This window comes from Leucopleurus acutus (genome assembly GCF_964270905.1).
Source record: "Leucopleurus acutus genome assembly, chromosome: 9".
In the NCBI taxonomy this organism is placed as follows: domain Eukaryota; kingdom Metazoa; phylum Chordata; class Mammalia; order Artiodactyla; family Delphinidae; genus Leucopleurus; species Leucopleurus acutus.
In genome coordinates this window covers 100,789,485-100,817,185 of record NC_139144.1, presented here as the reverse complement: position 1 = coordinate 100,817,185, position 27,701 = coordinate 100,789,485, and the positions used below count along the sequence as shown (strand labels likewise).

At 37.7% G+C, this 27,701-nt stretch overlaps 1 protein-coding gene across 1 annotated transcript in view; it reads right to left on the bottom strand.

Annotated features, from left to right (window-relative positions):
* CNTNAP2 (contactin associated protein 2) overlaps nt 1-27,701 on the bottom strand; it is a gene marked incomplete at both ends in the record, with an annotated part of 2,035,904 nt that overhangs the window by 655,439 nt on the left and 1,352,764 nt on the right. The window contains one exon of the mRNA XM_082846865.1: nt 16,397-16,597. Coding sequence (XP_082702991.1) covers nt 16,397-16,597 — 201 coding nt within the window. The remainder of the gene's footprint in view (nt 1-16,396; nt 16,598-27,701) is intronic.

Here is a 27,701-nt window from a genome sequence, read left to right as displayed (position 1 = left end):
TTGGGGGCTTCCCTGGTGGCGCAGTGGTTGAGAGTCTGCCTGCCGATGCAGGGGCCATGGGTTCGTGCCCCGGTCCGGGAAGATCCCACATGCTGCGGAGCCGCTGGGCCCATGAGCATTGGCCACTGAGCCTGCGCGTCCGGAGCCTGTGCTCCACAACAGGAGAGGCCACAACAGTGAGAGGCCCATGTACTGCAAAAAAAAAGCCATTGGTAATTTGATAGGGATTGCATTGCATCTGTAGATTGCTTTGGGTAGTATAGTCATTTTCACAATATTGATTCTGCCAATCCAAGAACATGGTACATCTCTCCATCTGTTTGTGTCATCTCTGATTTCTTTCATCAGTGTCTTACAGTTTTCTGAGTCCAAGTCTTTTACCTCCTCAGGTAGCTTTATTCCTAGGTATTTTTCTCTTTTTGTTGCAGTGGTGAATGGGGTTGTTTCCTTAATTTCTCTTTCTGATCTTTCGTTGTTAGTGTAGAGGAATGCAAGAGATTTCTGTGCATTAATTTTGTAACCTGCTATGTTACCAAATTCATTGATTAGCTCTAGTAGTTTTCTGGTGGCATCTTTAGGATTCTCTATGTATAGTATCATGTCATCTGCAAACAGTGACAGTTTTACTTCTTTTACAATTTCTATTCCTTTTATTTCTTTTTCTTCTCTGATTAACGTGGTTAGGATTTCCAAAACTATGTTGAATAACAGTGGCTAGAATGGACATCCTTGTCTTGTTCATGATCTTAGAGGAAATGCTTTCAGTTTTTCACATTTGAGAATGATGTTTGTTGTGAGTTTGTCATATATGGCCTTTATTATGTTGAGGTAGGTTCCCTCTATGCCCACTTTCTGGAGAGTTTTTATCATAAATGGGTGTTGAATTTTGTCAAAAGCTTTTTCTACATCTATGATCATAGGTTTTTATTCTTCAATTTGTTAATATGGTGTATCACATTGATTGATTTGCCTATACTGAAGAATCCTTGCATCACTGGGATAAATCCCACTTGATCATAGTGTATGATCCTTTTAATATGTTGTTGGATTCTGTTTGCTAGTATTTTGCTGAGGATTTTTGCATCTATAGTCATCAGTAATGTTGGTCTGTAATTTCCTTTTTTTGTAGTATCTTTGTCTGGTTTTGGTATCAGGGTCATGGTGGCCTTGTAGAATGAGTTTGGGAGTGTTCCTTCCTCTGCAATTTTTTGGAATAGTTTGTGAAGGATGGGTGTTAGCTCTTCTGTATATGTTTGATAGAATTCACCTGTGAAGCTATCTGGTCCTGGACTTCTGTTTGTTGGAAGATTTTTTTTTTTTTTTTTTTTTTTTTGCGATACACAGGCCTATCACTGCTGTGCCCTCTCCCATTGTGGAGCACAGGCCCTGGATGCACAGGCTCAGTGGCCATGGCTCACGGACCCAGCCGCTCCGTGGCATGTGGGATCTTCCCAGACCAGGACATGAACCCGCATCCCCTGCATCAGCAGGTGGACTGTCAACCACTGCGCCACCAGGGAAGCCCTGTTGGAAGATTTTTAATCACAGTTTCAATTTCAAAGCTTGTGATTGGTCTCTTCATATTTTCTATTTCTTCCTGGTTCAGCCTTGGAGGGTTATACCTAAGAATTTGTCCATTTCTTACAGATTGTCCATTTTATTGGCATTGAGTTGCTTGTAGTAGTCTCTTAGGATGCTTTGTATTTCTGTGGTGTCTGTTGTAACTTCTTCTTTTTCATTTCGAATTGTATTGATTTGAGTCCTCTCCCTCTTTTTCTTGATGAGTCTGGCTAAAGGTTTATCAATTTTGTTTATCTTCTCAAAGAACCAGCTTTTAGTTTTATTGATCTTTGCTATTGTTTTCTTTGTTTCTATTTCATATATTTCTACTCTGATCCTTATGGTTTCTTTCCTTCTACTAACTTTGGGGTTTTTTTTGTTTTTCTTTCTCTAGTTCCTTTAGGTGTAAGGTTAGATTGTTTATTTGAAATTTTTCTTGTTTTCTGAGGTAGGAATGTATTGCTATAAACTCCCCTCTTAGAACTGCTTTTGCTGCATGCCATAGGTTTTGGCTCATCATGTTTTTGTTGTCATTTGTGCCTAGGTATTTTTTAACTTCCTCCTTGATTTCTTCAGTGATCTCTTAGTCATTTAGTAGTGTATTGTTTAGCCTCCATGTGCTTGTGTTTTTTACTTTTTTTTTCCTGTAATTTATTTCTAATCTCATAGCTAATTTATTTCTAATCTCTAATCTCATAGAAGTATTTCTAACCTCGTTATGGTCATAAAGGTGCTTGATATGATTTCAATTTTCTTAAATTTACCAAGGCCTGATTTGTGACCCAAGATGTGATCTATCCTGGAGAATGTTCCATGTGCACTTGAGAAGAAAGTGTAATCTGCTGTTTTCAGATGGAATGTCCTATAAATATCAATTAAATCTATCTGGTCTATTGTGTCATTTAAAGCCTGTGTTTCCTTATTGATTTTCTGTCTTCATGATCTGTCCATTGGTGTAAGTGAGGTGTTAAAGTCCCTTACTATTATTGTGCTACTTCCATTTCCCCTTTAATAGCTGTTAGCCTTTGCCTTATGTATTGAGGTGCTCCTATGTTGGGTGCATATATATTTATAATTGTTATATCATCTTGGATTGAGCCCTTGATCATTATGTAGTGTCCTTCCTTGTCTCTTATGACATTCTTGATTTTAAAGTCTATTGTATCTGATATGAGCATTGCTACTCCAGCTTTCTTTTGATTTCCATTTGCATTCAATATGTTTTTCCATCCCCTCACTTTCAGTCCGTATGTGTCCCTAGGTCTGAAGTGGGTCTCTTGTAGACAGCATATAGATGGGTCTTGTTTTTGTAACCATTCAGCCAGTCTGTGTCTTTTGGTTGGAGCATTTAATCCATTCCCATTTAAGGTAATTATTGGCATGTATGTTCCTATTACCATTTTCTTAATTGCTCTGGGTTTGTTTTTGTAGGTCCTTTTCTTCTCTTGTGTTTCCCACTTAGAGAAGTTCCTTTAGCATTTACTGTAGAGCTGCTTTAGTGGTGCTGAATTCTCTTAGCTTTTGCTTGTCTGTAAAGCTTTTGATTTCTCCATTGAATCTGAATGAGATCCTTGCTGGGAAGAGTAATCTTGGTTGTAGGTTCTTCCCTTTCATTACTTTAAATATATTGTACCACTCTCTTCTGGCTTGCAGAATTTCTGCTGAGAAATCAGCTGTTAACCTTATGGGAGTTCCCTGTATGTTATTTGTTGCTTTTCTCTTGTTGTTCTTAATAATTTTTCTTTGTCTTTAATTTTTGTCAATTTGATTACTATGTATCTTGGCATGTTTCTCCTTGAATTTATCCTACCTGGGACTCTCTGCCCTTCCTGGACTTGGGTGGCTATCTCCTTTCCCACGTGAGGGAAGTTTTCGACTATAATCTCTTCAAATATTTTCTCGGGTCCTTCTCTTTCTCTTCGCCTCCTTCTGGGACCCCTATAATGCGAATGCTGGTGTGTTTAACGTTGTCCCAGAGGTCTCTTAGGCAGTCATTATTTCTTTTCATTTATTCTGTTCCATGGCAGTGATTTCCACCATTCTGTCTTCCAGGTCACTTATCTGTTCTTCTGCCTCGGTTATTCTACTATTGATTCCTTCTAGTGTATTTTTCATTTCAGTTATTGTAATGTTCATCTCTGTTTGTTCTTTAATTCTTCTAGGTGTTTGTTCTTTAATTTTTCTAGGTCTTTGTTAAACATTTCTTTCATCTTCTCGATCTTTGCCTCCATTCTTTTTCCAAGGTCCTGGATCATCTTCACTATCATTATTCTGAATTCTTTTCCTGGAAGGTTGCCTATCTCCACTTCATTTACTTGTTTTTCTGGGATTTTATCTTGTTCCTTCATCTGGGACATAGTCCTCTGCCTATTCCTTTTGTCTCTCTTCCTGTGATCGTGGTTTTCGTTCTGCAGCCTGCAGGATTGTAGCTCTTCTTGTTTCTGCTGTCTGCTTTCTGGTGGATGAGGCTATCTAAGAGGCTCCTGCAAGCTTCCTGATGGGAGGGACTGGTGGTGGGTAGACATGGGTGTTGCTCTGGTGGGCAGAGCTCAGTAAAATTTTAATCTGCTTGTCTGCTGATGGGTGGGGCTGGGTTCCCTCCCTGTTGGTTGTTTGGCCTGAGGTGACCCAGCACTGGAGCCTACAGGTTCTTTGGTGGAGCTAATGGCGGACTCTGGGAGCAATCTCATCAAATGAGTAATTCCCAGAACTTCTGCTATCAGTGTCCTTGTCCCCTCGGTGAGCCACTGCCACCCTCTGCCTCTGCAGGAGACCCTCAAAAACTAGCAGGTAGGTCTGGTTCAGTGTCCTGTGAGGTCACTGATCCTTCCTCCTCAGGGGCCTGGTGTGCACACTACTTTGTGTGTGCCCTCCAAGCCTGGAGTCTCTATTTCCCCCCAGTCGTGTTGAAGTCCTGCAATCAAATCCTGCTGGCCTTCAAAGTTCGATTCTCTGGGGATCCCTCCTCTTGTTGCCAGACCCCCAAGTTGGGAAGCCTGACATGGGGCTCAGAATCTTCACTCCAGTGGGTGGACTCTTGTGCTATAATTGTTCTCCAGTTTGTAATTCGCCCACCCAGTGGTTATGGGATTTGATTTTATTGTGATTGCGCCCCTCCTACCATCTCACTGTGGCTTCTCTTTTGTCTTTGGATGTGGGGTATCTTTTTTGGTGAGTTCCAGTGTCTTTCTGTTGACGACTGTTCAGCAGCTAGCTGTGGTTCTGGTGCTCTCGCAAGAGGGAGTGAGCACATGTCCTTCTACTCCGCCATCTTCAATACATAATCTCCCCATTTTATTTTTATCTTTCCTTCTCTCTCTCTCTCCCTCTTTTTCCTTCTCTCTTCCTTTCCTTCTCTCTCTCTCCCATCTTTCTTCCTCTCCCCTACCACTTCTTCTTTCCTCTCCTTCCTCCTTTTTATTTTTTTTAATATTTTGTTAGAAAATACAGGAGTTCTAGAGGCACATAAGCCTAGAGTTTAATCTTGGTTTGGACGCTTATCACAATATTTACCGTTTTTCCTGTGGTGAGTTAATTAACCCCTCTGAAGTTGTTTCTTCAGTTATGAAATGGAAACTGTGATATATAACCTGCAAAGTTTTGGAGGTGGACTGAATGAGCCAATATATGTAAATGCCCATGGTCAATGTTTAATACTAATGCCATTTCCCCTCCATTTATATCATTACCTAATTTGGAGATAATTATTTTTAAGTATTATTTATCCAACTATATAGGTAACAATATATTTAGCCTAAACTCCAGATCCAATACCAAGAGAAAGAAAGAGTCATCATTTCTTCAAGAGAATTTAAAATATGAGGTGAAGGTCAAAGTGGCTGTGGCATTCCTAGTAAACTATCACTCTGCAACATTACTCACTGTCATAAAAACTACCAGTTGCTGGTTGTGGCAAGTAGTAAGCAAACACAACAGGGTAATTAGAATCCAGCTGCTATTTGGGTGACTTAGTATTTTAGAGAAGTTTTGTCACTCCCTGATGGGAAAATAACAACCTACCAAACATACAGTCTTCAAAATGAAATGTACCTATTATTTCATCCCTATGCAATTCTACGTAGAAATGCATAAAGATGAGTTCTTTTAACTTTGTTTCTTTGAACTTCTTTAACATTTCCTTTACTTTGCATGGCAATGGGATTTGATTCAATTATGAGCAAACAACAAAACTGCAAAATAATGTTGATGGGGTGACAGAAATATTTTGCAGCTTTTCTAAGGTTATGGATATAGAGTGTTCTTATTTGGATCTATGGAAATGCTTGACTCTAGGCAGAACTCTGAGTGGACAATGAGTTAATAATGCCATATCCCTGGTGGACATATGCCAATTTGGTTAAAATTTGAAATAGAGGTGTCCACAGGTTTTTTCTGAAGCAACACAGAGAACAGGAAAATCTTTTCTTTGACTTATCTTCCTGACTAAAGTTGATCTACTTGATTCATTCAAATTGTCATTGCTGTAACCATATAAAATGATATTTCATTTGGCAACTTGACACCAGGCTCAAATGTGCCCTCATCAGAAATGGAGAGATATGAGAATAAAATATCCCTCAACACCTCTAACATGTTGGTCTCACCTGTCTGATTCCATAGAGAGGTACACGTTGCACAACTGAGGGAATAAATCACTGCTACTCTAGAATTTCTCAGTTGTCCATTTAAAAAATAATGTTTACTGGTCAATTTTATGTATCAACTTAGCTAGGCTTAGGTGCCCAGTCATTAAACCAAACACTAGCCGAGGTGTTGCCATGTAGGTATTTTATAGATATCATTAAAGTCTATTATCAATTGACTTTAAGTAAGAGTGGTTATGCCAGATAATCTGAATGGGCTGATTCTATCAGTTGAAAGGACTTAGAGTAAAGCTGAGGCAAATGTTATTTAAAAAGTATTATCTTTGCCTTCCTTGTATTCTCATAGCATCCAGCAGAGTATTTTGTATTCAATAAATGTTGCTGAATAAATAACTGAGCAATTTCTCAATAATACTCTAGATATTTCCAAGATATTTTTATAGTAAAACTCTCTTTTCTTTCAATATCCTGTTTAAGGTATTTTGAATGGAGCTGGAGGAATCAGGCTTGCTGATTTCAGACAATACTACAAAGCTACAGTATACCAATGACACAAAAAATACATATAGATCAATGGAATAGGATAGAAAGCCCAGAAATAAACCCACGCGCCTATGGTTAGTTAATCTACGACAAAGGAGGCAAGGATATACAATGGAGAAAAGACAATCTCTTTAACAAGTGGTGCTAGGAAAATGGGACAGCTACATGTAAAAGATTGAAATTAGAACATTCTCTAACACCATATACAAAAATAAACATAAAATGGATTAAAGACCTAAATGTAAGACTGGATACTATAAAACTCCTAGAGGAAAACGTAGGCAGAACACACTTTGACATAAATCACAGCAATATTTTTTTGGATCCGTCTCCTAGAGTGATGGAAATAAAAACAAAAACAAACAAATAAGACCTAATTAAACTCAAAAACTTTTGCACAGCAAAGGAAACCAGAAACAAAATGAAATGACAACCTACGGAATGGGAGAAAATATTTGCTAACAATGCTACCGACAAGGGATAAATTTCCAAAATATACAAACAGCTCATACAGATTAATATCAAAAAAACAAACAACCCAATCAAAAAGTGAGCAGAAGACCTAATTAGACATTTCTCCAAAGAAGACATACAGATGGCCAACAGGCACATGAAAAGATGCTCAACATCACTAATTATTAGAGAAATGCAAATCAGAACTACAATGAGGTATCACCTCACACCAGTCAGAATGGCCATGATTAAAAAGTCTACAAATAATAAATGCTGGAGAAGACATGGAGAGAAAGGAACCCTCTTACATTGCTGCTGGGAATGTAAACTGGTGCAGCAACTATGAACAGTATCCATACTGTTCCTTAAAAAACCAAAAAGAGAGTTACCATATGATCCTGCAATCCCATTCCTGGGCATATATCCAGAGAAAACTCTAATTAAAAAAGATACATCAAGGGCTTCCCTGGTGGTGCAGTGGTTGAGAGTCCGCCTGCCGATGCAGGGGACACGGGTTCGTGCCCCGGTCCGGGAAGATCCCACATGCCGTGGAGCGGCTGGGCCCGTGAGCCATGGCTGCTGGGGCTGCACGTCCGGATCCTGTGCTCCGCAATGGGAGAGGCCACAACAGTGAGAGACCCGCGTACCGCAAAAAAAAAAAAAAAAAAAAAAAGATACATCAAGATTCTCTGGTGGCGCAGTGGTTGACAGTCCTCCTGCCGATGCAGGGGACACGGGTTTGTGCCCCGGTCCGGGAAGATCCCACATGCCGCGGAGCGGCTGGGCCCGTGAGCCATGGCCGCTGAGCCTGCGCGTCCGGAGCCTGTGCTCCGCAACGGGAGAGGCCACAGCAGTGAGAGGCCCACGTACCACAAAAAAAAAAAAAAAAGATACATGCACCCCAAAGCATCACTATTTACAATAGCCAAGGCATGGAAGCAACCTAAGTGTGCATCAACAAATGAATGAATAAAGAGGATGTGGTACATACACACAATGGGAAATTATTCAGCCATAAAAAACAACGAAATAATGCCATGTGCAGCAACATGAATGGACCCGGCGATTATCATATTAATTAAGGTAAGTCAGATAGAGAAAGACAAATATCATGATATCACTTATATGTACAATCTTAAAAAATGATATAAATGAACTTATTTACAAAACAGAAATAGACTCACAGACATAGAAAACAAACTTATGGTTACCAAAAGGGATAGTGTGGGGGGGTGGAAAAGGTAAATTAGGAGTTTGGGATTAACAGAGACACAGTACTATATATAAAATAGATAACCAACAAGGACCTACTGTAGAGCACAGGGAACTATATTCAATATCTTGTAATAACCTATAATGGAAAAGAATCTGAAGAAGAATATATATATATGAATGAATATATATATAAGTATATATAACTGACTCACTTTGCTATAAAACTGAAACTAATACACTGTACATTAACTATACTTCAATTAAAAATGATTAATAAAAACATAATTTATCAAATCTGACAAAGTAGGTTTATCCTCACTTTATGATGTCATTAAAATGTGTAATTATAAAGTTTATGTACAACCAAAAAAGTTTGATTTAAGCACACGAAGAGACAATTTTCAAATTCTACAGAGTGATATAGGATTACTTCAAAGTTCTCATTTATTTCTATTTCAGTCATTAAAAAATGAAGCTACACACACATAGGCACTCACAAAATAAAACGGCAGCATTAAAAACAATCTTTATCATGCTATAGAAGGTCAATGTTCTTCAAAGTCTCACCTTAAAGCTCAAAATGTTGGCAACTTGAAATGAGTACACTTTTAGTAGAAGTCAGACAAGCTATCCTCAATAAATCTGACCTTAAGATTAATTTATTAATCAAAATATTGGATTTGACCCAAGGCCACTTGACAAAGAGTATTTCTAATCATAGACAGAAAAAGTAAATGCCAGGAGGGAAAATGTTCTTTCATGGTGGTTGAAGAGATGGGGTGGGTACAGATACTGCTGGGCTTAGTTCTACCCTCACTTCAGTGGCAGCACACTGACCTCTCTACATGTTCACACTTTCTTAATGTGTCAGAAAAAAAGGTTTATAGTAGGACATATTTGCATTTGAACCCCAGCTTGCCCGCTTCCAGCTGTAGTGATATTCAGTGAGTTTATTCACCTCTTTGAGCCCTGTGTTTGCAAAATGGAGATAATAAAATCTACTTTGCATAACTTTGACAATTAAACGAGATAAAATGTCAAGGATGGTATTGGTCAATAGAATTTAATGGAAATCTCTACCTTTTTCTTTACCTCCTTTCTCAGAGCAGGTGTTCATTCTTTGCCAAGGCAAATTCCATACTCTTTTTTCTCTCGTGCGACTTCTTATATTCCTTATCTGTCTTATACTTTTAGCTTCATCCTCTTCACTGCCTCCTACATTTATAAACTTACTCATAACTCCCTCATCCTTAAAATCCCCAAACCCTCACTTGGGCTCTGCCTTCCGGTTAAGCAGCAATTCTCTATATAGCCATCCCTTTACCATGGAACTTTTTGAAAACCTTCACTTGTTTCCTTTTGCCATTCATTCTTCAGTGGCTCCACCCAGCAGACCCCACAGACGTGAAACTCCAGTGGCCTCGCAACAGCCAAAGCCAGGGGCTGACTCCCTTCTTTGATGTCTCACCACTGACCACATCTCAGTTTTCCTGTTTTTGTTTTTTACCTGTTGATTGTTAAACACACATTTCCCTTAGCTTCCCCATTATAAGGCTTTTCTAATTTGATTCTCTTCCTACTGCTCTGATCATTACTTTTGAGTCCCTTTAGTTAGCAGCATCCACTCCTTAAATTACTTTTTCAAGTTAGTATTTTCTTTCCTTCTGTTCTTTTCTTGCACCTCCCATGACCTCTTTGAGTCATCCTGTGAAGGCTTTACAACTGTTCATAGTCATCCATTTTACCTTTACCCCTGGGTACATGGGAGGACTGCATTTTCCCTTCCCCTAAAGTTACTCTACATATACGCAATCACAGATCCTGTTCATTCTACTATCTAAACTTAAAACCGGCTTTCCTCCTAATTCCCAGTGAACATACAGGTCATCCAGTCTCCTCTGCACTCCTGTGACATTGTACCAGATGGTCCATCATACAAACTCTGCCCTTCCTGGATTCTATCCTCCTCATCACAGCCAGAATACCCTTACTTACAACCACTTCCTTTGCCCTTGGAGTGAAACCCTTACCATCACTCAGAGACTCTGGACTGATCTCCTCAAGTCTGCTTTCCTCTCTCTCACCTTAACGTTCTCTGCTGCAGCCACTCTGACCTCTCTCATTTCCTTCAAAGTCCTGTGCTCCTTGACCTGCATCTCAGAATTACCGCACATTATCATATCTCAAACCTAGATGTCCCACTGCCATTTTTTTCTTAGTTAACTCAAATGAATCCTTCACACCTCAGCCTACATATCACAATTCCTGATACACAAGGAACAATACATATATATGGATTATCTCATCCATTATTCCAGCTGAGACTTTGATCAACTCCTACCCACACTGCTGAAATAATCTCTACTCTCCCCTGTGACCATTCTGTCCCTTTTAACTACAGGGTCCTCTATGAAGATGCCAGTTGCCTGGGTGTAGAATATTGCTAGATTTAATTTTCTGATTTTACCTTTTAGTTATTACTATCTTCATTGCTTGTCCCATTTAATTGTATCCTCCAATTTCATTACACTTATTTAACATAATAATTAAGTAGATAAATGATTAATCTTTTGATTAACATACTGACTAGTCACAATGAAACTCATTCACGGAAAATACCAGTCTTTAGTTGCAGTTGAGCAATGTTTTATCTATGTTGTTTCAAGAGTTAAACATCATAGTTTCTTATAACGCACATCACAAGCTGAAAATTCACTTTTTTGATAGCTTCACTGAAGTTTAGAATTTTTTTCTAAAAATAGGTTGTAAGTTATAATGCCAGACTCACGTTTTCTTGTCTTTTGGATGCCACTAAATCACAGTTCAGTACCATTAAAGTACATTGAATTTTACACAGCTTACTTAACAGGTAAAAATTGTGAACATAACTCCTTTTCAGTAGATACAAAATCTAACAGTAAACTACCCAAAAGGATGGATAATTTATACTGTTTCTTTCCAAAACAGAAGCAATAAAACTATGACTTATGAGAACAAAACTACATGGCACAATGAAAAACACTGAGAACAAATGAAATCAACACTAAATATAGTCAGAAAAATAGGAAACATATCAACTTTATATCTCTATAATTAAATATTTATATATGTAGGGAATAAATGCTTTAGAAGAAAATGCTTAATTAGAAAGTATAAAGTTTTATAAAATAAATACATGACAACAGTGCATCTAAAATACACAAATAAGCATTTAAAATCAGGCTAATAGGTCTTATCCAAATATAGAGAAATATTTTTGCCATTTAAAAGCATTAGGATTGTTGACTAAGTCTTGACTCAAGTGGGATCTAATATACTTTCTCCTGGTGTCTAATTTATCAAATTTAAGTTCTTGAGGTATTTATTCTCAGAAGTAGATTTCATTGTTTAAAGATTTCTGCCTTTCATTAAGTTCAGATATCAGTATATTTGCAGTTCTGGGGATATAAATATAAAACATGTTAACATCCTTGTGGTTTTGGATAGCTATTAAGGGTTGTTTTTTTTTTTCCGTTTGGGTAGAATTAATTTGTTTATTTTCAAATTGGATGAAATCAAATAACCTTGTCTTTGTTCCGTGTCTTTTGTAAAGTTGATTAAGGACAACTGAATTAATAGTTACATTGCAAGGATAGATACGACCATAAAGAATGGCAAAAGCATTACTTTAAAATTGATTCCGTTTAAAGATTTTGTAGTAATAAAAAGAAGTGATGGGACTTTCCTGGTGGCACAGCGGTTAAGAATCTGCCTGTCAATGCAGGGGACATGGGTTTGAACCCTGGTCTGGGAAGATCCCACGCACCGCAGAGCAACTAAGCCCGTGAGCCACAACTACTGAGCCCGTGTGCCACAACTACTGAAGCCCATGTGTCTAGAGCCCATGCTCTGCAACAAGAGAAGCCACCGCAATGAGAAGCATGCTCACGACAACCAAGAGAAGCCCCTGCTCACTGCAACTAGAGAAAGCCCACGCGCAGCAACGAAGAAAGCCCACGCGCAGCAACAAAGACCCAATGGAGCCAAAGAAATGAATAAATAAATAAATTTTTTAAAAAGTGATAACATTGTAAGTCATATATTACTATCCTTGTAAAAGTTGTAAGAAACCATTAATGAGTAAATCTACATTTGTTAGCTAATGGTGTGGTACAACTAAAGATTTATCAAAATAAAAATGAGGTCCATATACATGTAAAATCAACTCTTTATCATAAGTATCATTAGCAACCATAGAGCCCCAAATGAACTCTTGAGGGTAAGGCTCTTAAAACAATAACATTTTAAGTACATAGCTATTACAAACCCATTTGATATTCATTTTACACTTGATCTTAGCCAAAACGCCGAGAAGCGATTGATATTCATTTTAATTGCCATGACTATAATGAATATACTTTGTATTCAAACAGATGTCACAAGTACTACTACAGAAGTTCCAATATAATTCAGCCTTAGTTAAGAATGAGTAAATGGATATTTAAAATGGAACGTTACCAGGAAGGAGGGAAAAAACCAATTACAGAAAACATCAGCTCCTTAAAATAGCAAATTAAAGATTTGTATTAAATTGTATTCTTTCATACTTGGACACATACAGAATACAGTAATACAGGAAAACTTGCTATATCAACCACTCCTTTTCCTTGCCTCAGCTGTCTACAGATTAATTAACCCTGAAAATAGAAATTGGGATATGAAAAATGACTAAGAAGAGTAGGCTGAAATTCACTTTACAATGGTCTACGAAAAGGATTTTTAAAATACCACTATGCCAATTTATTTTAGCTGGAGGAACAGGTAGTTATGTATGCCATTTTATTTCAGTTGGTCAGACAAGTTCTAATATTCCCTTTAATCTTCTCCCACACAGAGGACTGATGCCTTAAAATCCAAGATGAGAGGCCTCATGCCATAAATTAAAGATGGTATTTTTCAATGTACGGTTCACTGAATGATGCATGGATGTTTGTTAAAAGCAAACATTCCTGTGCCCCAACCAAGTTCTCCTGAGTCAGAATCATGGAATCAGCATTGTGACGAGCAACCTGAAAATTCTGACGTACACACTTGTTTAAAAACAACTGACTGAAGGTTGAATGAGGTAATATTTAAAACAATATATTTGTCATTTCATTCCAGTCAGCAAACATTTATTAAGTCTGATCCTATGTGAGTAAAAATTTGATACATGGAGGGTGTCCCCAAAGGCAAGAAGCATATGATAACATGATTTTCAATGCACAGTTTAGTAAGTATAATAATAACCTGCAAATGTCTGCAAACACAAAGAAAATAGTGTGCTTACTGTACAGATTAACAATTCACTCTTGATTTCAATTTAGTAGTTCTTCCTCTGAAAAGGTGTCTGGAGGTTGAAGAGAAGTGTGTTTAGCTTATTATGAGAAAACGTAATGGAAGTATTTTTAAAAACAAATTTATCCTGTTTCCTGATGGTTTTGGACATCCTGGGTTTCCAAAAGGAGGGTAATAAGTGTGTGAGGCTTCTTGGTGGATGGGGGAAGGCACAGAGTATACCAATGAGGGAAGGGAAGGAATGAACTACAAGACCAGAATCGCTAAAAGCAAATTGTTTCTCTTACCTCTAGCCTAATTCTCCTGGTGCCTGAACTGTAAGATAAACTTATTTGGAGGTTGCATTGTGTTTTTTAACCACAAGGGCAAAAATTCAAACAGTAAAAGTTGACTTTGGAGTTTAATAGAAGAATGGAAGAAAATAAAGAAAACAAAGCTGATGGTACCAAGTTATTTTTCTGGTCAGCAGTTTTCCCTCACACCATCCCCTCCAGGACTGGAGACTGATGGACTGGAATCTTTGGAGTGAACTTCCACAGGGAGCACTCACTCATGAAACTGAGGGCAGACAAGCTGATGGGGTTCACTAATTGTGCCTAGTGCTCCGGATTTTCTATAATCGTTGGTTGACTTTTCTTAGCACTGGAAACAGGATCCAGTAAAAATAAAATAAAAGGCTGAAATAAGTGAAGGGGGATAGAAGAACAGTTGTAGGGACCTTCAGGGATTTCCATTGCCCACAGCTATGGTTCTCACAGTGGTTTGTAGACCAGCAATACCATCATCACCCGGGAACTCATTGCACTAGCACACTCAGGCTGCCGTAGCAAAATACCATCGGCTGACTGGCTTAAACAACAGACATTCTTTTCTTACAGTTCTGGAGGCTGTAAGTCCAAGAGCAAGGTACTGGCCAGTTTGGTTTCCGGTGAGAGTGTTCTTTCTGACTCTTCCTCTTTTTATAAACCACCAATTCAGTCAGATTAGGAATCCAACCTTATAACCTCATTTAACCTTAATTATCTCCTAAAAGCCCTGTCTCAAATACGGTCACATTAGGGATTAGGACTTCAACGTGTGAATTTTGGGGGACACAATTCAGTCCAAAACACTCGCTACAAATGAAAATTCTGGAGCCCCACCTCAGACCTATGGAATCAGAAATTCAGGGAATGAAGCCCAGCAGTGTGTCTCATTAATCCCTCTGGGTTATTCGCATGCACACTAAAGCCTGAGAAGCATGGGCCTCCAGGGAAAATTCTCAACATTGCACTTAATTTCCTCCACGGTTTCTCCCATTTGTACTTTCCAGCCTTATTTCTTACTGTTTTTTGACACGAACTCTGCTTCTGCTAAACTACTTCTCACCGTGGCCTGAAAGATCATTCGTATTCTGTCCTCCAGACTCTTGTTTACTCTCACCAACCTCGAATTGTCTTTCAACCTCTTTAATGAAGCATCACTTCAACATCCCAGCCACAGTCATGTCTTCTTTCTCCAAATAGCAAAAGCATAATTGTCTGAACCAATCATTTTCATATTTTACAGATTTTACTTTCTTAGAGTTCATAGGTTATACTTGTCTGTAATTTTAGCACAAGGCTTTGCACATAAAAGCACTTAAATCTTCAAAACATTATAGACTGTCCTGCTTATAACTCTTCTCTGTGACTCCCTACAACACTGGCCCCAATACAACACTAATTTGGGGCATCAAGCAGTCCCTTGGTCTCTGACATAATGCCACTTCCAAAGTTGTTTAATAATAAAAAAATATCATCAATACACTATTTGCTCTTTATTAAATCCTTAAGTGCATCAAGACTTATAACAGGCACTTAGTATATTCCCTGATCAAATTCTCACAATCACCCTGAAATAGGCATTATGATCCCTCTTTGACTGAAAGACACTGGAAACTGAGGCAGAGAAGTTCAATGAACTCCCCCAAAGTCACATACGTGAGAAGCAGCAAGGCTGAAAAGTGTGAACATATGTTTCTCTGACTCAAAGCACATGCTTTACTTCTATGTTATACTATAGACGAAGAGATTTAGTTTGCTGTCAACATAATGAATTTACTGCCAAGAATCCCAGATTGTATGGCTCTTGTGATAAATATACTTCCAATATACCCTTTGTAAACTATCTTCTTTACCCCCAACACACACACACACACAAGTCCTGAAGCACTGCTAAAAGTAAGCCATCGTGGAAAAAAAGAGCAGACTTCTTGAGACCAACAGATACTGTTAAATGACTACAGACAACAAACAGCTCTAAATTCTATCGCTCTTCTATATGCTATTTACCTGCAGACAGCCTTCAGAATTCTTTCATCTCTATGTTAGAGACAACTGAAGAACTCAAAGGGAATTACTTGAAAGTTCACAAGGAGCTTTGATAAACTTTTGCCCAAAGCAAATACTGATAATTACGCACTAGAAGCACTGACACACACACATATATGCATATAAAATTTTTAAATCGCTAAGTTAGAAACAATGGAATTTTTCTGAAAAAATGGTATTTCTTAGCTTCCTTCTCCAGAAAGAAAAAACAAGTGGTTATATTTTACTCTCACAGCTGCCCGTGCTTTGAAGACTGGACTGTTAAGATAATAAGCCACACCTGTTGGACTGTTCAGGTAATTCCAATCACCAGCTAAGATAGTAATTAAAAGTAACATTCCATTCTCAGCCTACCTGGGGTGTTCAACAACCTGGACATCTTGCAGAAATAGGAGATGTACTGCTCACAGTACTCGGCGCTGCTGGTGATGGCGCTGATCTGGTCCATGGAGGCGCTGTAAATGAGCTGTGTCACCGAGTATTTTTCTGGGTTGTAGCCCACCACCGTCGTCTGCATCTGCAAATCATGAGACACTATCGTCCATACTTTGTCCTCTGTGGGGAGAAAAATGCCACGACAATGGGTCATTAGTATGCAAATGCATCTTCAAATGTCAGAAAATAAGTGAGCTATAATTTCACTGGTGTTTTCCCTGAACTGCTGTAGAACAGAGCTAAGGACAGTAATACTTAAAGTAACCCCTACCCTTTCTCACACTTAAGTTCTGCTTATATAGACAGAGTAGAAAAGTAATATTTTTTATTAAAAACAAACGCAAGATAGCTCCTGAAAATGAAACCAAATAGCCTGAGAATCTGGTTGATGCTCTAATATCTGCAGCATTGAATGTGAGGCCCATTGTGTTCCAAAGGCTTCCCAACTCTGTAATCCCTCACTCCTTCCGTAGAACAGTATTTGCTCCTTCCTAAAGGAACTACGTGCTCTCAAGCCTCTGGATCTTTGTACGTGCTGTTTGCTCTAATCAGAATATGCATACTCATCTTGTCAACAAATATTCTTTTCACCCTGACCTTTCAGTTATAATTAGACACTGCATGCTCTGTTACTGAAACGCTCTACACATGTGGAATGATGCAAATAAGTAATTATCTTGGTGTTTTGGACCCTGAAAATTTCAATATGTGAAAAGGAGAAGCATATATAAGATTGATGAGATTAAATTAAAATGCTATATGGTTCTGCATTTGAATTAGAAGCATCACTATGAACCCAGGATGATGTTATCTTTTTTAAAATGTAGATATATGTCTTAGCTCTGTCCACTGAAAAAGTTCCCAAACAAGGACCAACCTCTGGCACCCGACTGTCATTACTCAATACCATTTTCCATTAAGAGAAAACTAAGCTCCTGGAGAAATGGCTGATTCAGGGCTGGAAATGGATAAGAGGAGCCTGGAACATATTGTCACTTCAGAAACAAACTACTGGAGACAGAGAGTGGTTCAAAAAACCCCAGGGCCAAAGAAGGATGATTTTAATTAACATCAATAAGAATTTCCTGCAATGAATTAAAATACAGCGAGTATATTTAACTCCATGAATTTGTACAAAAAAAAATGTCTAATTTTGGAAGATGCTAGGTAACTAACTCATTACTTTGAATATTGGTAAATAGAGGCAAAGAATCCAGCATTCAGTCTACCTTAGCTATATGAGGTGTAATGTAACTAAATACTTTCTTTACGGAAATAATTCAGCTCATAAATGAAGGCTAAATGATAAATGTTTTAACTTCTAACAAGCTAGTAGGATCTAAGTAGGATTATTCATGGTCACTAATATAACAAGTAAAACCGGAGGAGACGTGCGTCCTGGGGATCAGGAGGGGCGGGCAAGTACACAGGCCTACCTGTGGAGGGGTGTGGACAAAACTCAGAGGTGAATTTCACCAAGCTTACAGACCTACCTGCCAACTTCTAGAAAATACAGGGGAAAGGGGAACATGTTAAATGTCACCAAAGGGAAACAGCGAAATCCATGCTGAGGAAAACTGTATACATCATACAATCTAGTTTTTCAACAGGTGAGTGATAAAGGAAGAGAGAGAGACACACGCACAGGAGAGAGACAGACAGAGAGACATAGAGCTTTAGATTAAGAGAGATGAGAGATGTCCTGAACTTGCCCCTCCTGAGGTCTTCCTATTTCAGGAAATGGCAACTCCACTCGTCCAGTTCTAGGACAAAAGCCTTGGAGTCGCTCTCAACTCTTCCCTTTCTTCCACCTCCTCTTGCAGCCTGTCAGTGACCCCCGCCTGCTCTACCTTCAATAATTATTCCGAATCTGGGCACTCCTCACCCCACCCCCCACCACTGCTCTGGTCGAAGCCCCAGGGCCGCTCGCCTGCATCCCACAGTAACCTCTAACCAGTCCCCTCTTTCCACCCTTGCACCCTCACACCTACCTTCAACACATCAACCAGGCTGAGGTTTTCGAGCACAAGTCAGATTCTGACACAGCTCAGGGTCCTCACATGGCACCCGGTCTCGTTCACAGACAAAGTCTAGTTCTTAGAATAGTGAAAGACCCTCCGAGATCCGGCTCTTCCTTGCCGCCCTACTAATCTCCCCCTTGCTCCTTTGGCTCTGCCTCCTTGGAGACTCGCACTTGCTCTTTCCTGCATCTAGAGCCGTCTTTCCTCAAGCCCACTCTCTCCAGATCCGAGCTCCAGTGACAACCTTCCCTTCCCGAGTCCCACCCCACCACAGATGCTCTCCATCTACCTGCCCAGCTTTGTTTTTCTCCATAACGTTTATCTCTATCTTAGGGCACATTTAAATTATTTTTAAATGTCTGTCTCCCACCATTAGAAGGGAAGAAAGCAGGGATTGTTTCAATGCTATATGCAATGTGTTTAGGATGGTAATTGACATATAGCAGGTCTTCAAAAATATTAGTTGAATAGAAGAATGAATTAATTAACATAAACAGAATACAAATACTTAATCTAGGAACTTTTAAAAATCGCTTTGGTTCAAGTTCTGCCGAGACTATCCTTAGAGACTGTGGACAGGCCACTTCACTCCTCTGAGCCGGAATCTCCCTCATCTGTTACAACATGGCTCTCTATGAAGACTTCCCAGCGTGTTGTTCTTAAATTGATTAAAAGAAGTTCAGCTATGGTGTCCCCTGCAGTCATTTTCTATAGATAATTGTTTTTCCAGTTTTATCTTTGGCCTGATCAGAACTGCCTTCCTTTAGTTCCTCTGATACAGCAAGAAAAGCTACAATATATTTTGGTAATTCTGTCACTTTCTGACATGATTCTGAAAACAAACTGATTGCCATGTATATCCAGACCTTCAGATTTACCTTCACCTAATTAAAAATTCGTTAATTGAATTAGGTTACTTCTATCACTTTTCTGTTACAATAAGTCTATGGCATAGAATTCTCAAATATTTGACACCACTGACTTTTTCCTCCCTCCCTCCTTCCTCTCTTCTTTCTTTCCCTCCCTCCCTGCCTTCCTTCTTTGTTTCTTTCTCTCTTTCTCTTCCTTTAACTTCTGATGGAATAGCATTCTAATCTGACCCTCCTTTAAATATCATAACCCCCTTTTTATATATACAAAATAGGTTAATAAAGGCAAACATTAACTAAGCAAGTAAAACAAAATGATCACCAATTATGGTCACTGTCAATAACTTTAAAAAGACTAACCAACTTGTTAATGTTGATGAATCTCTTAACATTTTGGTCCTGGTGACTTCTTGACCCTAAACTCTAGTTCCAGCCACCTCAGCACACACATTTCATCATCAAAACCCTCCCTGTATATTATATCTTTATATTTGTTTTATAGTCCACTCATTCATTCAACAAATATTATCATGTACCTACTTACTATATGACCAGTACAGATCTAGGCACCATGGAAACCATAGCAAAAAAAAAAAAGCATTCATAAATTTTTGCAGCTTACATTCTTACATTCTAGTGGAGAAAAGAAAACAGATAATAAGCAAAATTAAAAGAATACATATATATATATATAGTTAGCCAGTGATAATGGCGAGGAGGAAAACTAAATCAGGGAAGGGAAGAATAGGCTGTGTGTACAGGGATTGCATTTTTAAACACAGAGGAAACCATAAAAGCCCTGAGAAAGTGACATTTCGATAAATAAGGTAGCTATCCAGCAAGCCATGTAGATGTCTGGGGAAAAGTATTCCAGACAGAGGGAATGAAAATGCAAATGTTCTAAATCTAGAATATTCCAGATGTCCTTCAGGTACACAAGAAAGCCAGTGAGTGACGAAAGGGGAGAGGAGCAGAAGTTGAAGGCGGAAATGTAACGAGAATGAGTGGATTGTGGCCTTACAGTGAGATGGAAAGCCACTGGCTTTGGAAGGTTTGGAGCAAGTGAAAGTAGTTTGCTTTAACTTAATCTTTGACATACCATTCTTGCTGCAATAAAATTATACTTCAGAGGGGTTTGAAAAATAATATATATATGTACCTTTATAAAGACTTAAAACTTTCTACAGTGTCATGGCATTATAAAAGGTAATATATAAGCTCTACTTTGATAGCACAAAACAATTACTGTTGATGCGTCTTACAAATTATTTGTTAATGCTTGCATATTACACATTGCGATGGCTCCTTTGGAGCTATTAAATCTTAAATGACAAATGGATATTAACAATTTTGCAGATATCCAGCATCTAGAAGAAAGTTATGCTGTATAGATTTTTCTTCACTAGTATCATAAGTGGAAGAATTAAAAATCTTATTCCCATATTCGCAGTGTGTTTATATAGCATCTATTGTAAGATATGTGTGTTAATGCAAATAAAAACTAATGTGTACGGAAAGTTCTAATTTCTGCCACTGTCCGTTTTCATGAAGAAGCAATTGATAAGCTAGTGTATTTCAAATATTCTTTTTGGATCAGTGTGCTATGAAAATGGCCTTTGTGATTACTTAGTGCTTAGTATCTGTTGCATCATGCAATTACATATTTAAAAACTGTCACATTGTACATTGTTTTAAATATAGCTGATTTAATGATATGTTTCAAATACTGGGGTACATCTGGAACATACTGTGGGAATACCTCCCTCTCCTTGGCATTTACAGGGTCCTCAAGATTACCCAGCTTAGTTGTGTTGACATATGTACATTAGAAAGGTCGCTCTGCTACCTGTATCAGTGACCCCATATCCTTATCCTAACTGTAATTCTCAGGTAATTCACTTCATGAGAACTCAATTCCTGGCACAGTTGGGAGTTATGACCAGGGCCTGATAAAGCCAGGAAATGACCAGTGAAGGCGGCAAAGAATTACTCCTCCCAGAATATAACCAGTTTCTTCATCATACATATGGCTGTTCTTTGACTCTTTTCCATGTTATTTATCCATATATAATCTGAAGTTCACAGTACAGAGCAGGTCTTTATACAGCACATTTTAATTAAAGTCCAATCTGAGCTAAATCCAGTGGAAAAAAATTTTGTGTCCCATACATCTGAATATGCATCTAAGTGTTTCTGATTTTCAAGCAGCATCATGGTTCTGGTTATTGACCAATTTGTCAATCTGGGAGCTTTTTACACCTTTATTCAAATTAACTCTGAAATGATCTTTAAAATTAAGGGAATATTATATTATAAATTACCTAAATTTAAAATGGTGTATAAAGCTTGTTAGGTGGGCCTCAGCAACATCTCCTTGTGGTCCAAATCCCTGAGCAGCCCTATTACCTATTACAGTAATTCTACAGGAATGACGTTGCGTCTCTCACTCTGACAGTAACACAACTGGAACTGAACTATAATACATGCCTCACCTAAGATCTTCCATATTGCATGTAAAACTTGGCCTGCTGCATAAAACTAGTGAATTCAATTTTGTATATCCTTAAATTTCTTCTTTATCTCATAAACTGCATTCTGATAACTAGGTTTGTGGTTTTCTTTGAGCATAGAAGTCTTAATAGTTATTATCCTGATTCAGTAAATCAACAACTGAACCTCAACTATGAGGAAGATATGAGCAAGGATCGCCAATGAAACACTATAGCATCAATAAGAATTGCTTACATGTTTGTAGCCTTACAGGAGAACACAGCCAAGGGAAGAAGCCTACCATTTAAAAGAAACCATGTTCTCATGTGAAAAATTTTGAGTTCTACATAGTATCAAGATGATGTCATTTTAGAGAGCATCCATTCTGAATCTCTTCAATTAGAGATTAAGAAACCAAGTGTAATAGAGTTACCACATGATCCTGCAATCCCACTCCTGGGCATACATCCAGAAAAGACAAAAACTCTAGTTCAAAAAGATACATGCACCCCAATGTTCACAGCAGCACTACTTACAATAGCCAAGACATGGAAACAACCTAAGTGTGCATCAATGAATGGCTAAAGAAAATTTTATATATATATTATAAAATAATATATATATAAAATGGAATATTAGCCATAAAAAGAATGAAATATTGTCATTTGCAACAACATGGATGGACCTAGAGATTATCATACTAAGTGAAGTGAGTCAGAGAAAGACAAGTATCACATGATATCACTTATATGTGGAATCTAAAAAAATACAAATGAACTAATTTACAAACAGAAACAGTCTCACAGACACAGAAAACAAACTTTCTCAAAGGGGAAAGGGTGGGGGAAGGGATAAATTGGGAGCATGGGATTAACAGATGCACTACTATATATAAAATATACAACAAGGATTTACTGTATAGCACAGGGAACTATATTCAATATCTTATAATAACCAATAATGGAAGAGAATCTGAAAAAGAATATATATATATATGAATCACTTTGCTGTACACCTGAAACTAACACAATATTGTAAATCAACTATACTTCAATTAAAAAAAAAAGTGTCAAGTGGTAAGTGGCTTGACCAAATGAATACGAAAAGTTAGTGCCAAAATAATGGAAACTTTGCCCCCTAATTCTGGATTTAGTGCTCTTTTCACTACACATGTCTTTGACCCAGTGGTGATATGTCTGGTGACATGTCAAAATATTTATTGTCTTCCCCACAGCACCCCACTAATTTTCAGGGGAATACAGACACTATTTTAGACTTTTTAAATATTATTTTAAATTACAATATACAAGTTATTACATCAAGAAAAATGTCATAAAATCATGAATACATTCATAAACCATTACTGAGTTTTTGATCTGTTTCAGCACGATGTTAGGTTCTGGAAGTACAAGGATGAAAAAGACTTGAGTTCCTGTCCTCAACAAGCCTGTAGTCCAATGGAGGGGAGAAAACATTAAGCTTGAAATTGCAAATTGCGAACAGGTGCTAAAACAGATATATGCACAGGGTCTTGTGAGTTCACATGGAAAGTCTGTATAACCCAGCTTTAGACAGCCATAAGTGACCCAAGAGGACATGGCATTTTCAGTGAATGATGAAGGTTAAATAGGGATAAGCCATATGAAGATGGTGATAAAAGCAGTTTCATTCTTCTTATAGCTCAGACCAAATACCTTGGAGACAAAACGTTCAGTAAATGGGATCTGGATCAACTGGAAATTGAAGGGTCTGGAATGGTGAAGTATAAGATTGCATTCATAACAATTGCATATGGGTTGAAAGTTCTAGTAGATTGTCACGGTGTAGGTGTTGAAATGCTGTGGAGATGGACGATTAATTTATATTTTAAAAAATATTTCTCCAAAGGCATATAAGACAAGCCCACAGCTAACATCATACTCAACAGGGAACAGCTGAAAGCTTTGCCTCTAAAACTCTGGAACAAGTCAAGGGGAATATGATTAGGGATATACCTAGGCTTTAATTTGATATTTGATGTTATATTTCTTAATCTGGGTGTTGTATACAAAATAGAAATACTTCATATTGAAACAAACAATTAACAGGTACCTTATTTCAGGTAAACTTTATATGAATTCCAGATTTGCAACAGTAATAATCTAGGAAATACTGGTCATTTTACATGAGCTATGTGTGCTTTACTGCATAAGTCACAGAACAATTTCTTATATAGTTGCTTATGCAAAGTATTAAATAATTCTACAAACTATGTTAGGTTATAATGATGGTAGGCTATGATGGTTTTTTGTTTTTGTTTCATTTTTTAGTCATTTGTCAGAGGATCTATTTGAAAATTTCATCAGTCTTCCAGGCAGATAAGTTTAAAGACCACTAATTTTATAGACCATTATTTTGTTTAGAAGGTTTTCTCAATAGTTATGATCCTATTGACACAATTTAACTTATTAGAAAATTTTGGTGTCATATTTTTCTCCCCCCAAATACATTTTGTGTGAGCATTACAAGCATCTCTGTAACCCAGACCCTAATATCATAGAGGTCATTTCACCGTGGTGGGCTTCGATGGTTTGAGCCACTCCACAATGCCTGCTATGTATGCAGCTCAGGTGGCATAAGCAGCTTTAATCACGTGTAGAGAAATAAGGTATATAAAGCAGACGGAACCCCTGCAGAAAGCACCGAGGAAATGAACTAAAAGTACAGATGATGTTCTGCAGGTGGTGGAAAATGTTGATTATTTTTATGCTCACAATTCCAGCTCAAAAATGGAGTGTTGTGAGCAAGTATAAATAACAGTGGATCATTCACACCCACTGAAGAACAATCTGGAGCCTATGGAGCCTATGTATATCGTTTTTCGAGGAAGACATTAGCTATTTTCTGGGAAGAAGAATATTTGTTAATGTTTTTGTTCCACTGTAGAGATGTTAACATTCGTTTACAATACGGCTAGAGCTACTGACTGCATTTATATGAATACTTAGACAAGCTAATCTTCCCTTTCCTTTTTCTCTCACACTGGGTAGAGATGTAGTTGGTGTGTATTTGACAGTCTGGAGTTCATCTCTGTGGCAATAAGAAGATTTCTATCCTGTGTAGCAAGGAAATGTTACTCTTCAATTTGTGTTGCTTATAATGGTAATTAGATTTTGATCTGAGTTCAAACTTGGATACTAGGTAAACGTCATCTTGGATCAATGACGGACCATTTCTGTGGACCTTTCAAGGTAACACTTACTTCCTATTATTTAAAAATACCTTAAAACATATTGCACACACTTGGTTAAAAAAAATCACTTCAAGTATTTACCACACTGACCTAGCTGTAGTTCAAATATGCCAGGCACTTATGCTTTAAGGCTTCTGCACGGCTGTTTCCTCTGCCTAGAGGAATTTTTCCAGATGGTCTCAAGGCTAACTCCCTCGCCTCCATTAGTCTTGATTCAAATGGCATGTTCTCATTGAGGTCTGTGAAGTCTATCTTATTTAAACTTACAGCCCACTCTGTCCCTTCCCTTCTCTACACCCAAAGCACATACGTATGGCCTTTGAACATAGTATACAATTTACTTGCTTGTTATTTTTATCGTCTGTCTCCCTACCCCACCTTCCTCATAGACTATAAACTTCAATATATCAGTGAATTTTTAAAATAAATTTTGTTTACTCATGAATCTTAAATTCTTAGAATAGTACCTAGAAGTCTGCAGAAGTTCATAAATATTGTGCTAATAATATACCTTAACCCTTTCTTCACTTAGTTTCCAACAAATCTCTATCACAATCATCATCAGTGATTTGGTATTTGGTATTGGTATGGTATTTGGTAGTATGTATCCATTTGATATATACTAACAAATGTAAAACAGATAGCTAGTGAGAAGCAGCCGCATAGCACAGGGAGATCAGCTCAGTGCTTTGTGACCACCTAGAGGGGTGGGATAGGGAGGGTGGGAGGGAGACGCAAGAGGGAGGAGATATGGATATATATGTATATGTATAGCTGATTCACTTTTTTATAAAGCAGAAACTAACACACCATTGTAAAGCAATTATACTCCAATAAAGATGTTCAAAAACAAAAAAAAAACTGAAATACAGTTCATGGGCTTATAGATCCCATCAGATAGTTCTACAATTTATTAAGCTTCAAAAAAAATAAACATTTAGAAAGTCTTTACAGGTGGAACAAAGTGATATTTGAAATTATAAAATCCTGGTACTGTACTTGCAGTATTGACAAGATTTTTTTAATCTTGTAAACTGCAAGGATTTTTTTAAAGAGCAACATGATAATACATCCAAGATGCAATAAGCTTCTTAAAACCATCATCATTTTCTTTCTGGGTTGAACAGTAAGATAATAATCATTCTGTGCTAAGTGTGTGCACATCTCCTTACACAGCAAGAGATCCTGAACATGGGAGTTTCATTCATCAACAACTTGCTTTATTCCAAGCACTGTTCTAGGTCCTGAGCACATGAGGGCAAATAACACGTGTGGCATGCCACCAAAGAGCTAGTGGGAAGAAGGTACACAAAATAATTACTGTACAACCTGAAAAAATAACTCACTTTTCAAGCAACTGCCAGAATCATCCAAGTAGTGAGATTTAGCATATAAACCATAAACCCACTTATGACCTACATCACATCCTTTAACATACATAACACAATCTTTAAAATTCTCGGCTATTGTATTTACATATTTTTTTATTGTTGGGAGATTTTATTTCGCTGGCACTTAGTTTAAACCTAAGCTGTATCAGGCTAACTTGAGAAATTATATTCTTCCTGAAGTTTCTATCCAAAAAGCTTTGATGTAGCAGAAAACACACAATTGAGAATGACAGCTTGATTCGCTATTAACAGGATAGAATCTCATAAGATGGCCCTTCCTTTCATGTTGACCCTAGCTCACATTACTGTCTGCTCCTGAAACTTGAAAAGATCAAATACATCCCAACAATTTACATTTTGGGGGCACTAAGGGCTGTGGTTTAGGCGATGTCCCATCAGAAAGTTTGTGGCAACAGAAACAAACTCACAGACATAGAAAATAAATTTATGGTTACAAAAGGGGAAGTGGGGGGGGATAAATTAGGAGTCTGGAATTAGCAGATACAAACTACTATATATAAAATAGATACACAACAAGGTCCTATTGTATAGAACAGGGAACTATATTGAATATCCTGTAATAAACCATAATGGAAAAGAATATGAAAAAGAATATATATGTACATGTATACATGTACATATATATAATATATAAAACTGAATCTCTTTGCTGTACACCAGAAACTAACAAAATATTGTAAATTAACTATACTTCAATAAAAAAAGAAAGTTTATGGCCCTTTTCCCTCCTTTCAACCCAAGCACCAGGCTTAAACATAATTTTTTTTGATAATACAGATAATATTTATCACCTTGGAAGAAAATCCCCAAGTAATCAACTCCTCTGAGTATTTAATTTTCCCCATTAACTCAGTTTCTATTCACTGAAGCAGCCCTATTGTGAGGAACATTAGCACGACAGTCTGACAGATTAAGTTCCTCTGTGAGGATAATTCGCTAGAAATAAATTTTTAGGGAAAGAAAATCCTTAAGATAGCAGAATTAACATATTCAAAGGACCTAAAACTGGTGTTCTCACTTTAATTTTAACAGAAGTACAAATGTATTAGGTGATTTCTCTTTTTTTAAAAAAAATGATTCTCTGAGAAACTAAAATATTAAAGCTCCTCTAAACCCAGCAAATTCTGCCCCACTGCCAAGAACACTCCCACCTGCCCTGGCTCTGAGTCCATCAAGTCTCAGCTTTTAAGTACTTTGCTA